At 42.8% G+C, this 13586-nt stretch overlaps 1 protein-coding gene across 1 annotated transcript in view; it reads left to right on the top strand.

Annotated features, from left to right (window-relative positions):
* The window catches only part of CTSO (cathepsin O), a 44996-nt gene that overhangs the window by 22169 nt on the left and 9241 nt on the right, over positions 1 to 13586 (top strand). Inside the window, exons 4-5 of the mRNA XM_040420521.1 lie at positions 8610 to 8777; positions 8907 to 9028. Coding sequence (XP_040276455.1) covers positions 8610 to 8777; positions 8907 to 9028 — 290 coding nt within the window. The remainder of the gene's footprint in view (positions 1 to 8609; positions 8778 to 8906; positions 9029 to 13586) is intronic.

The raw sequence follows: 13586 nt of genomic DNA, 5'->3' as shown, positions 1-13586 counted from the left end.
AAACCTCACAAAGTGACTTTAGACCTGAACTGGTCCTTAAAAAGTGGGTTTTTGAAAATTTCAAGATTTGCTTCTAAACTTCTAAGCCTTGTAACATCCCCAAAAAATAAAATGTCATTCCAAAAATGATCCAAACATGAAGTAGACATATGGGGAATGTAAAGTAATAACTATTTTTGTAGGTATTACTATGTACAGTTGTGTTCCAAATTATTCAACCCCCAATGCTGTAAAGGGTTTTAGGGAATTTAGTGTACATTTGTAATTGTGTTCAGAATGAAATCTTACAAGGACTTTTTAAAGAACCAAATGCAACTAAAATGACATCAATTGTTTTTGTAATACAGTATTAAATGTTTTTTTTTTGTGATTTCTTCATTGACACAATTATTCAACCCCTTAAAGACTACCACTCTTAAGAACAGAGGTTCATTCAAGTGTTTTCGATCAGGTATTGAAAACACCTGTGGATGTCAAGGAGCAGCAATCAAGCATAATAAGCACCAATTAGGCAGATTTAAAAGGACTGTGATACTCAGCTCCTTCTAGACATTTACTGGTGTGTTTACAAACATGGGGAAGTCAAGAGAATGGTCCAGGAAGACAAGAGAAGAGGTGATTTCTCTTCACAGGAAGGGCAATGGCTATAAGAAGATTGCAAAGATGTTAAACATACCAAGAGACACCATAGGAAGCATCAATCGCAAATTCAAGGCAAAGGGCACTGTTGAAACGCTACCTGGTCGTGGCAGAAAGAAGATGCTGACTTCGACTGCTGTGCGCTACCTGAAGCGCAAAGTGGAGAAAAGTCCCCGTGTGACTGCTGAGGAACTGAAAAAAGATTTGTCAGATGTGGGTACTGAAGTTTCAGCTCAGACAATAAGGCGCACACTGCGTAATGAAGGCCTCCATGCCAGAACTCCCAGGCGCTCCCCCTTGCTGTCTCCAAAGAATAAGAAGAGTCGACTGCAGTATGCCAAAAGTCATGTGGACAAACCACAAATGTTTTGGGATAGTGTTCTGTGGACTGATGAAACAAAATTAGAACTGTTTGGGCCCATGGATCAACGCTATCTTTGGAGGAGGAAGAACAAGGCCTATGAAGAAAAGAACACCTTGCCTACTGTGAAACATGGTGGGGGGTCAATCATGCTTTGGGGCTGTTTTGCTTCTACAGGTACAGGGAAGCTTCAGCGTGTGCAAGGTACCATGAATTCTCTTCAGTACCAGGAGATATTGGATGAAAATGTGATGCAGTCCATCACAAACCTGAGGCTTGGGAGACGTTGGACCTTTCAACAGGACAATGATCCCAAGCATACCTCCAAGTCCACTAGAGCATAGTTGCAGATTAAAGGCTGGAACATTTTAAAATGGCCATCGCAGTCACCAGACTTAAATCCGATTGAGAACCTCTGGTTGGACTTAAAGAAAGCAGTTGCAGCGCGCAAGCCAAAGAATGTGACTGAACTGGAGGCTTTTGCCCATGAAGAATGGGCGAAGATAACCGTAGATCGCTGCAAGACACTTGTGTCAAGCTATGCTTCACGTTTAAAAGCTGTTATAACTGGAAAAGGATGTTGTACTAAGTACTAAGATTGAATGTCACTTGGGGGTTGAATAAAACTGATAATGATGTGAGCACAGAAAAGACATTTGTGGTTATTTCATTATAAATGTTATGTTATATTTGTCTGACTTACAAGTGCCTCTTTGATTTAATTGTAAACAAGATGACTGAAATGATCAAAATCAATGTCAAACTGGCCAAAACACTCAATTTCAGTGGGGGTTGAATAATTTTGAAAACAACTGTATTATAGAAGTAGTGAAATTGAAACTTGGAAATTAGCAAATTTTTCCCAATTTTTGATAAATTTGGTATTTTTTTTTATAAATAAAAATGAATTTTTTTGACTCCATTTTACCAGTGTCATGAAGTACAGTATGTGACGAAAAAACAGTCTCAGAATGGCCTGGATAAGTAAAAGCGTTTTAAAGTTATCACCACATAAAGTGACACTGGTCAGATTTGCAAAAAGTGGCCTGGTCCTTAAGGTGAAAATGAGCCCAGTCCTTAAAGGGCTTCTGTCACCCCACTAAACTTTATTTTTTTTGTGTACTTATAATCCCTATACTGCGATTTATCCATACATAATGTGATTAATCATTTTGGTTCAGTAGATTCTGAGAGGAGGACGCTCGCTCGGCCGCTCCTTCCTCAATGCGCCTGCACCGGGTGTAGATGTGACGTCATCGGTGCAGGCGCATTGAGGATGGAGCGGCCGAGCGAGCGTCCGCCTCTCAGTGCGCCTGCGCTGACTGAAGACAGGTACGGCGCAGGTGCCAGATTTTGAATGCAAACAGGGCCAGCAGAGAAAGATCCCGTCCGCTGGCCCTGTCAATCAACATGCGGAGGGGGCGTCATTATGATAGGAGAATGCGGCTGCTACCAGCAAGTAGCTGCCCTACTTGCTGGTACACAGGTAATTTACATATTATAAAAGTACGTTTTTAGCAGAATCTACTGAACCAAAATGATTAATCACATTATGTATGGATAAATCGCAGTATAGGGATTATAAGTACACAAAAAAAAAAAAAACAGTTTAGTGGGGTGACAGAAGCCCTTTAAGGAGTTAAGTAGGGTCTCATTTTTGTGGGATGAGGTGACCGTTTGATTGATACTATTTTGGGGGGGGGGGGGCATACATCACTTGCTGTTGCAATTTTTGTAATGTGACAAAAATAGCTTTTTTTTTTTTACACAGTTTTTTTAATTTCTTTTTTACGGTGTTCACCTGATGGGTTAGGTCATGTGATATTTTTTATAGAGCTGGTTGTTATGGACTTGACGATACCACCTAATATGTATATATATATATATATATATATATATATATATATTATTTTTTTTTAAATGTATTTCACTTTAGCTCAATAATAGCAGTTTTGAAACAAATTATGTTTTAGTGTCTCTATCTTCTGAGAGCTATAGTTTTTTTTTATTTTCTAAAGGTAGGGACTAATTTTTTGCGGGATGAGGTGACGGTTTTATTGATACCATTTTGTGGGACATACACCTTTTTGATCGCTTGGTGTTGCACTTTTTGTGATTTAAGGTGACAAAAATAGCTTTTTTTTTTACACAGTTTTTATTTTATTTATTTTATGGTGTTTATTTGACAGGGTGGATCATGTTATATATTTATAGAGAGGGGCTTTTTTTTTTCTTCTTTTTTTACGTTATTAATTTTATTACTTTATTTTATTGAAAACACATTTTTTTTTTTTTGCTATATTCTCTTTATTTTTTTCTGATGTCCACTTTTGGGGGTCTGATCCCCTCTGCAATGCATAACAATACATCTGTATTGTAATGCATTGCCTGTTCGTGTACTACAGTGGGCATCCGTGCCTTCTACGGATGACCCTGGGCATCCGTAGAAGGCAGGTCCCGATGCCGTGCAAGGCAGCGTGGGGACTCGATTCGCTCCCTCACCCGACACAAACCCCTTCTATGTCGCGGTCAGCGTGGACCACAGCATAGAAGGGGTTAATCTGCCGGCATCGGCTTTTACAGCGATGCCAGCGGATACAGCAGGGGCTCGGCTACCAGGGACTTTCGGGCCCCTGCAGTGATCGCGCGCCAAATCACCATGACGTACTATTGCGTCAAATTGCGGGAACGCAGTGGCTTCCATGACGTAATAGTACGTCATGTGCAGGGCTGTGGAGTCGGCAGATAAATACTCCGACTCCTCAGTTTTTGGTACTTCCGACTCAGACTCCTCTGAATTTAATATGCGAACATACATGTTATTACCACAGAACTACTGGCTAGGAAGCCAACAGTCTACTGTATTGAACAGTTTAAACAAAAGACAAACACAATGAAAACAACAACAGTTTTTTATTTTATCAAGTGGCTGGATAGTAGCAGCAGGCATAAGCATCAGGAACAGGAACTTTACCAGTTCAAAAATGGTGCTGCTGCTGCTGCCTTCTCCTTTGTGTGCTGATCTTCTGCTGAAGATAGAGCAGTGGGAGGATCCAGAAAGGGGCAGGGGAAGGGGCATTTATTTTAAAACCCTAGTAGAATCCCATAGTCATGTTTAAAGTTTAAACTAGCAATCTGAGTTTGTAAAGTTTTTATAGCCTTAACTGAATGACAGCAGTTTTTCAAATGGTTTACAGCTTCAGTCTTGAATTATTGACTATATATTCCCTTCACTTATACACGTGTCTCTAGTCCTGCAAAAAACATATTTACTTAATCAGTTATCAGTGAGAGGCTAGGTTAACCATGGTTAACACAATGGAAAGTATAAGTATTGCCGCTCCTTAACTGTGCTTTGCTGCCATATAGTGAAGCATATGAAAAGCATGCTTCTTCACGGTCACTTAACGTGTTCGTTTTGCGGTAACGTGACGCACTGCATGCATTGGCCTTTATTCTTACAGTAGAGAAGTAATTAATTATAACTTTTTGTGACTTGGGAGTCGGGACATTTAAACTTGCTTTTTTAATTTCTTTTATTCCAATTTAAATTTAGTAGGAGTCGGAGTCGGTTCATTTTTTCCGACTCCAACTCCAGGTACCCAAAATTGACTCCGACTCCTCGACTTGTCATGTGTCAGGAAGGGGTTAAGGAATATTTATGGTATTTTAATAAAATGTTGAAACTTTGTTGATGTACGTCTAAAGCACTACCCCATATAACCAGATTTATATGTCCTGCATGACTTATCTTTCATCACAGATTCACAGGATTTTGCCGTGGCCCACTTTATAGGGAAACGCAGTCTGCAGCATTTTCCTGTACTATTGAAAAAAATGGTATGCCCATGCATAACCAGCTTGATGGTGGTCAAAAGTGCACTCCTTTGGACTCCCATCAGGTGAATGTGGTCCTAAAGAAATGTTAACGTATATGCTAACATTATATGCTCCTAGCATATAAACTGAACGTAGTGCACAAGCACTAATAGAAACCAGCAAAATGTGTCACTCTTTTGTTCTTTTTTCTTAGAGAACTGCTGTGTGGTTCTTTTCTCCTTTCCATTTCAGGTCTTGTGCACTGAAATATAGTTGTGTTCTTTCTTGCCTTTCTTCTTGGCTGGAGATATTGCAAGATGAGTGATACAAGATGAACAGCTTTGAAAGAAAAACGTCAACGTTATTCTGCTGGGCAGTGTGAGTAATGCAAAAGATTTTTTATTTTTTTTTCAAAGCTGCTCATCTTGCACCACTCATCTTGGAATATCTCCAGCCAAGAAGAAAGGTAAGGTGGACACATCTATAGTTTGAAATAATAAGGAAATTTACAAAGCAGAGCTGAACTAACCCTAATCTTTAAAGATAGGCCATCAGTATCTTATTGGTTGGGGGTCTGATACCTGCACCCCTGTAGATCAGCTGTTCCTGAGTAACCCCTTGTCACGGCTGTATGTGAGCAACAATAGTATACACAGTAAAAGAGCTACTGACCGGACCCAAACTAGGGAGGATAAAGGGTGACCCCTGTCCGACCCTCAAAGCTCTCCCTATGCTGCTAAAGCACATGCCCGGATCCAAATGGCGGAACGAGGCATGCCCACGTGCCTAAGACTGATGACCACTGTAACCCCTACAATAGTGGAAGAGGCACGGCCACCGGTGCCCTACTCAGTATATGGAGGGAACCGTGGCCACCTCAGATCCAGTCAGAAAATAATCAGGTACACAACAATGTCTGTACACTTAGCTGAAGGTGTTGCAGCCGCAGAGAAGACGGATCCAAGGACAGCTGGCAATATGCGGAGTGCTTGCTGCAGCAGAACACAGGTCCAGTGAACTGATAGCTACAAGTGAAGATACTAAAGCAAGAGCTACAACTGAAATGAGAACTATAATCCACGCCCTACAATAGGAGGAGGGGTGATATAAAGAGAGGGAAATCAAACGCATGAGGAACAGCTGGGAGGAAGGAAACCAAAAGTAAACAGAGCAGTGAGAACTCCTCCCAGCTCTAGTAGGGACATCATCACAGGGGTGGAGAAACAGAGCTGTGAGAACGTCCCAAAGCTCTGGTAGTGACACCCCTGTGCCAGAACTAAACAGCTTCATGTAGAGATGAGCGAACCACTCGAGATTTGTTTCGGGTTCGGTTCCCCAAATCTGTTCAGACCAAACTGAAGTTGCTCCAATTGCCCTGAAATTTTTGTATAACCCCCTCTAGGCTTTTAGGACTCATAATTTTTTTGAAAACTTATCTCTTTTCGTTTATTTTTTATTACTTCTTTTTCCCTCCCCAAGCTGTGGAACACAATGACTGCAATAGTAAATGATATCTGAGTGACACTGACATACATAGCTATGGGAAAACGCACATTTGACAGCGTTAACATACAGCTTGTGTTATGCCTTTCCATATTCCAAAGCTTCCAAAAATTGTTGCTTATCAGGGGCAGATAAAGTTTTAACACACACAGTGTTATTATTTTTTTTTAAAAAGTGGCATGGGGACCAATCGTCCAAAAATGATGCCTTGACAGGGTCAGAATGTCTGCGGGTATGACACGCACAAGTGCTTATTATAACAAGCCAAAATTCTCCCTTTTAATTGGGAGCAGCAGCAGTGCAGTGTGGATGTGGAAAGAGCACGGTACGGCTATAGTGGCATGTAGCAGCAGCCGGAGCAAAATAGCATGGAACATACAAGGCTGTCTATGGGTAGTAGTAGTCGCAGCCGCTGTACAGAACGTGATGGTTGGAAAGTGGCATGATACAGGCCTCAGCAGCAGCCATACAGAACGTGATGGTAGGTAGGTTGCAGTATTGGCATGATGCAGACGGCAGCAGCAGCTCTACAGAACGTGATGGTAGGCAGACAGACAGGAACAGTGGCAAGTTGTGGCACCGCCAGCAAGGTGAGGTCTAATCATCAGAATCTGCCAGAGGAGTGTGAAAATCCTCCTGAATCTAGGCTTGGTTCATTCTGACAAAAGTGATGTTTTGGCACAATTTTCTAGTCATGCTTGAAGTCAAGGGGGCAGCGGCGCCCTTACCCCTTCGCTGTGACTGACAAACGGCAGTTAGGCTGGCTTTGCTGAACTCCCTGCATAAGCGCTGTCAGTCACAGCGAAGGGGCAGGGAAGGGGGCTGCTGCCCCCTTGACTTCAAGCATGACTAGAAAATTGCGCTGGCAGGGGATAAAATAACGTTTTCTGAGCTTTTGCCGCATCTACCTTCAGGAAGAATATGATCGTCAGAAACACTGCTGGCTAGGGATCGACCGATATAGATTTTTTTAGGGCCGATACCGATAATTTGTGAACTTTCAGACCGATAGCCTATAATTTATACCGATATACTGTGAATTTTCATTTTTGTAAAAAAAAAAAATACTACACAAATCTGCTGAAAATGAATATGTTTATTGTTAATGTGTATTTTTTTTTTTTTGTAAATCTTTATTTTTCATTTATACTTCATATTTTGGTGTTGTTTTTTGTTTTTTTTACTAACTTTTAGCCACCTTAGGGTCTAGAACCCTTGTCCTATTCACCCTGATAGATCTCTATTAGGGTGAATAGGACCTCACACTGTCCCTGCTGCTCTGTGCTTTGTGCACACAGCAGCATGGAGCTTACCATGGCAGCTAGGGCTTCAATAGCGTCCTGGCTGCCATGGTAACCGATTGGAGCCCCAGGCTTACACTGCTGGGGGGAGAGGGGACCCTGTGGCCACTTCCACCAATGATTAATGGTGGGGGGGGGGGGCGCACTGCGCCACCAATGTTTTTAATACTGGGGTGGGGGGCGCACTGCGCCACCAATGATTATTACTGGGGGGCTTGGGGGGGCGCACTGCCCCACCAATGTTTTTAATGTGGGGGTGGGGGGCGCACTGCGCCACCAATGATTAATACTGAGGGGCTTGGGGGGGCGCACTGCGCCACCAATGATTAATACTGGAGGGCTTGGGGGGGGCGCACTGCGCCACCAATGAAGATAAATCTCTCATTTATTCATATACAGGAGGCGGGAGCTGGCTGCAGAATTACATAGCCGGCTCCCGTAGCTGCGGCACCTGAGGGGTTAACTACCGCGGATCGCAGCTACCGCTCATAGAGGTCGGGAGCCGGCTATGTGATTCTGCAGCCAGCTCCCGCCTCCTATTCAATTTGAATGAATGAGTAAGTTAACATCATTGGTGGCGCAGTGGGCACAGCCCCTCCCCTCCTCTTCCCATCTGTCTCTTCATTGGCGGCAGCACAGGGGGAGGGAGACACGGCTTCCTTCTCCCCTGTGCTTCTGAGGGAACGCTGAGAGCAGCGCGATCTGTGTTCCCCATACGTTATCGGAATATCGGCAAAATAGATGCCGATACCGATAACTGTCAAAATCCTGAATATCGGTCGATAATATCGGTAAAACCGATAATCAGTCGATCCCTACTGCTGGCGGCTTTGGATGGTTTTTGGAGATGACCGTTTCCCTTTAATGAATTACCAATATATCCATTTAGTCAAAGTAAATAGTCACTGGTAGGTTATGAATAAAATATACTAATATGTACTGTTATATGAATGATTCATCTAACACTTGTTTATGTTTCTTTTTAGTGTGGTGCCTGTTGGGCCTTCAGTATAGTTGGTGCTATAGAGTCTGCTAACGCCATCAGTGGAAATCCACTTGAGGACCTCAGCGTACAGCAGGTCATTGACTGTTCATACTTGGACAGAGGCTGCAATGGTGGATCCACAGACAGCGCTCTGAAATGGCTGAATCAGGTTGTTACATTTTACATTCCGAATTTCGTTATTAACTATACATGAGGTGCATGCTATACAGCGAATATGAATGAGAAATCCAGTTCCTTCTGTTTACTTTTGAAAAAAACTATCAACAATTTTTTTTAGACTCATACAAAGCTTGTGAGGTCTTCGGAATACCCATTTAAAGCAAGAACTGGAACATGCCATTATTTTCCTCCGACAGAACATGGGGTTTCTATAAATGGATATGAAGCTTATGATTTCAGGTAAATCGTGTTGGTGGATCAGAATGTTCAGACATGGCATGTTTGCCATGCAAATTTTTGGTTTAGATTCTGCACAGAAGGCCCACAGGAGAAAAGGTCATCAATAGAAACAGCAGACAAACCCTTTGAAGGGAACCTGTCTCCATAAAATGCATTGAATCTGCAGGTAGCATGTTATAGAACAGAAGACGCTGAGCAGATTAATATGTAATTTAAAAGGAACTGAATCAGTATAAATTATAATTTGCTCATTTAACCCCTTCAGGACTGGGAGATTTTCCGATTTTGCCTTTTTGTTTTTTACTCCCTGCCATACCGGAGCCATAACTTTTTTATTTTTCTGTTCACATAGCCGTATGGCGGCTTGTTTTTGTGGGGCAAGTTGTACTTTTTAATGGCACCATTTACTATTACATACAATGTAAGGAGAATCAAGGCAGAAGTCAGCAACTTCCAGCACTCCATCTGTTGTGAAACCACAACTCCCAGCATGCACACTTGCTCAGTTGTTCTTGGAACTTTCACAGAAGTAAATGGAGCATGCTGGGAACTGTAATTTCAAAACAGCTGGAGATTGGTGATCCCTGTACTAAGGATTAGTCAGCTCAGTTGTCTATGATAATGAAAATTACAGATATAGCATCTTAAACTCTGGGATTGCGCCAGTGTATGCTTGACGACAGGTGGCACGAACCCACTGGGTGGAAGTAAATGATTTTCAGAGTTGTTCTAATCATGGCCTGGAGACAGCCCTGTAAAGTAATCCTGTACAGATGGGAACATGAGCCAAATAATAATCTGTCCCTAACTGCATTCATGAAGTTCCTGTGTGTGACTGTGAATAGGCGTGATGTTTTTTTTAATGAAATTCAGCTTATGGATTATTATATATATTATGTGTGGCATGTAGAGAGATATATTATATATATATACATATACACTACTCACAAACAGGGATTTTTGGCTTGTGGGTGAAAATTCAGGATGAACCTAAAATGTACTCTAACCTTTACAGGTGAACCTTTCCAGCTGTTCAATGTTTCAGTTTTGCACAACTTGCTGTTCTCTAACAAGGAGCTTAGGCTACTTTCACACTAGCGTTTTTTGCGGATCCGTCATGGATCTGCAAAAACGCTTCCGTTACAATAATACAACCGCATGCATCCGTCATGAACGGATCCGGTTGTATTTGGTCTTCTATAGCCATGGTGGATCCGTCTTGAACACCATTGAAAGTCAATGGGGGAAGGATAAGTTTCCTATTGTGTCAGACAAAACGGATCCGTCCCTATTGACTTACATTGTGTGTCAGGATGGATCTGTCTTGGGGATCCGCGATGGGGATGCAACCAAACGGAATGCATTTTGGTGCATTCAGTTTGGTCCCCATTGACAATAAATGGGGACAAAACTGAAGCGTTTCCTTCCGCTATTGAGACCCTATGACGGATCTCAATAGCGAAATTGAAAACGCTAGTGTGAAAGTAGCCTTAACGGCAAAATTCATTAAAGGTGTTTGATCCATGAATCGCCCAATACATTTTCTGGTTCAATCAGAATTGGTATTTAAAGAATTCTCCTCATCCTGCTGTTCACATTTTGACATCATGAGACCAAGACGACACCTAACAATTGATCAACAGTACCTCGCCATTACGTGCTTCAAGAAGGATGTTCTCAGATGGAAGTGACCACTGAGCTTAGAGTGTTACGGAGTGTCATCAGCAGGTTGCAACAGAGATACAGAGGGACAGGAATAGTCACAGAAAGGCATAGAATTGGACATCCTTTGGCCACATCCTACACTGATGACCGCTTCATTGTGAACAATGCCCTGCGGAACCGGATGATGAATGCCACTCAACTTCAAGCACATTTAAGCGAGGTGAGAGGCACCCAAGTGTCACGTCAGACCATTCGAAACCCTTTTACATCAGTGTGGTCTGTGTGCTAGAGAACCTGCAAAGGTACCTGACCACGCCACCAAGCACAGACGCCATCGTCTTTCATGGGCCAGGGAGCATCTACGCTGGATGAGGGATCAGTGGGCCTCAGTGCTGTTCACTGATGAAAGTCGATTCATGCTGAGCAGAAATTATGGCCACCAACAATGTTGGAGACGTCAAGGAGAGTGCTATGCATCATCCACTGTTGTCACCAGACAAGCCTTTGTTGGTGGTCGTGGTGGTGTTACAGTGCGGGCAGGTGTGTCTAGTCAATACAGAACTGCGCTACACTTTATGAATGATACAGTTACAAGCCCATACTACTTCAATAACATCATTAATCCAGTCATTGTGCCTCTGCATGAACAACACAGGCCTAATTTCATCTTCATGAATGACAATGCGCCAGCTCATCAAGGTTGCATTATTAGGGAACGGCTGCTGGAGACTAAGGTACCTCAGATGGAGTGGCCTACATTTTCTTCAAACCTGAATCCCATTGAAAACCTATGGGATCAGCTGAGTCGCCATGTAGAGGCTCGTAACTATGTATCCCAGAACTTTAATGACCTGAGGGCCGCCCTTTAAGAAGAGTGGGATGCCATTCCTCAGAAGATAATAAGTAGACTTGTTAACAGCATGAGAGATCAATGTCAAGCTGTAATTGATGCTCAAGGCATCACAAGTTATTGAGACATTGACATAACTGTTGTTGGCTTTTGTTTCAATAAATTGTTTCAGATGAGGAAACCACCATTGCATGCTTCTACTTTAATGCCCTACTTTCATGATATAACATCACTGAAAGCCAAGTATCCCTAACTTTTTGTGAGTAGTGTGTATGCGTGTATGTACACAGAAGGCTGTCAATTATTGTGTATGGCTTGAGTTATCAGGCCTCTCACTGTGTCTTCTAGTGTAGTGCATATGCACCCCCCAAATAAATAAGTGTTTGCAGAACGGTGTAGAAGAATACAGCATATGACACTGAACTCTCTTCAGTCAGCGGCACTGTATTGGAAAAGTGGTCAGCCACTGCCACTGTAGTGAAAGTCAGGCAAAGCTCTCAATTGTAATTTATATGGAGCAGCCACATTGGAAATAGACCGATCCAGTGGCATCACATCATAACCACTATGAGTTGTGACATCATAGCTCCCCCCTTCCCCTCAATTGCTATAAAGTCCAGTGCATGGGGAGGGAGGGGGAAGTCTGCTGGCGCAAAGGAAGGAAGAAAGCATCCATAACAGAGGAGTCCAAGAGCAGAAGCAGAAGAGTGGTGTCGGCAGAAGAAGAGCGGTGGTGGCAGCAGTAGTGACAGAGCATAACAGCGAAGATGAGAACAGTAGTGAGAGAGAGAGACAAATAGCTCACCTACCTGGAAGAGAACAGGTCAGAGCTAATAGAGAAAAGTCTCCATCCATCCAGAAGAAGAAAGCATAGCCTGTAGACATAATCCTATGAAAGGCGCCATCCTTGAGAGAAAGGACTGATGCCACAGTTGAGCTATAAAACTGTGTGTAGGCTAACAATAGCCTATACATAAGATATAAACGGGCTGTTTACAGGCAGAAGGTTTGCACAGTAAAAGAATACTTTTATTAGTGAGCTGGAGAGTAATTGGCCTCAGATTATAAAAAAAAAAAAAAAAAAAACGTTTGCAAGCTGAAGACTGCCCCTTCAAACAAGTGGACAATCGATTCTAAAGTAAGTTGCATGCAACAGTTAAAGGGCAGTAATCCAACATATTTGTTAAAGGGCCAGCTGCATTTAGCCAGGATTTGGGGAGTACTATCTCTTCTTGTGGAGAGAACACCTTAATCGATGTGAGGAGACTTATAGGCCATACGTGCTCCTCTGGAATTCTGGGAAGAAATCAGCTCTTAACAAGCTTTGCCTCTAATGCCACCAGATGTAAGGCAGCTATCCTATAAGTTAGTGTTCGAACCTTTAACCCCTTAGTGACCACCCATACGTGTTTTTACAGCCGTCACTAAGGAGCCGCTGCCCTGCTCTAACAGTCTGGACCTGCAGAAGTGCCGATCCTGACTGTTTAACACTTTACATGGGGCGGGCAATGTAAAGTGCTGACAGAGGGACCGGACTTCTTCTGTCTCCCATCGGCACCCCGCAAATGCGATCGTGGGGTGCCGATGTGTGTGAAGGCTGGCAGGGCTCTGATGTAGACCCCAGACCAGCCTTCAGTAATTTCCAGCAGGCTGCGCCTCTCTGGCGCAGCCTGCTGGTCAATGTTAGAATAGCATTGCCATTAAAATAAAATGCACTATAGGGATAATGCATTGCATTTTAAAAGCAATCAAAATACTGTCTGATACAGTCCCCATGAGGGGCAATCACCCTGAAGCAGCTGTCTGCAGATGAGGTGCTGGCTTATTTAATATCCGAGTCATGTCTCAAGGCCTATTTAAAGGGTCAAACATTGACTTATAGGATAGCTGCCTTATATTTGGTGGCAATAGAGGCAGAGCTTGTTAGGAGCTAATTTGCATCCCTTTCTTCAGTGAAAGCCAGGGATATCTGCTATTACTGTACTCCAGGGAAAGCAACTGCCAGCTATTCTGTACTAATTGCCATTAAGAAAAGCAATTACT

The sequence above is a fragment of the Bufo bufo genome, chromosome 2 (assembly GCF_905171765.1).
Source record: "Bufo bufo chromosome 2, aBufBuf1.1, whole genome shotgun sequence".
Classification (NCBI taxonomy): Eukaryota; Metazoa; Chordata; class Amphibia; order Anura; family Bufonidae; genus Bufo; species Bufo bufo.
Note: the sequence above shows the minus strand (reverse complement) of the source record. Positions and strands in the feature narration are given on the sequence as shown.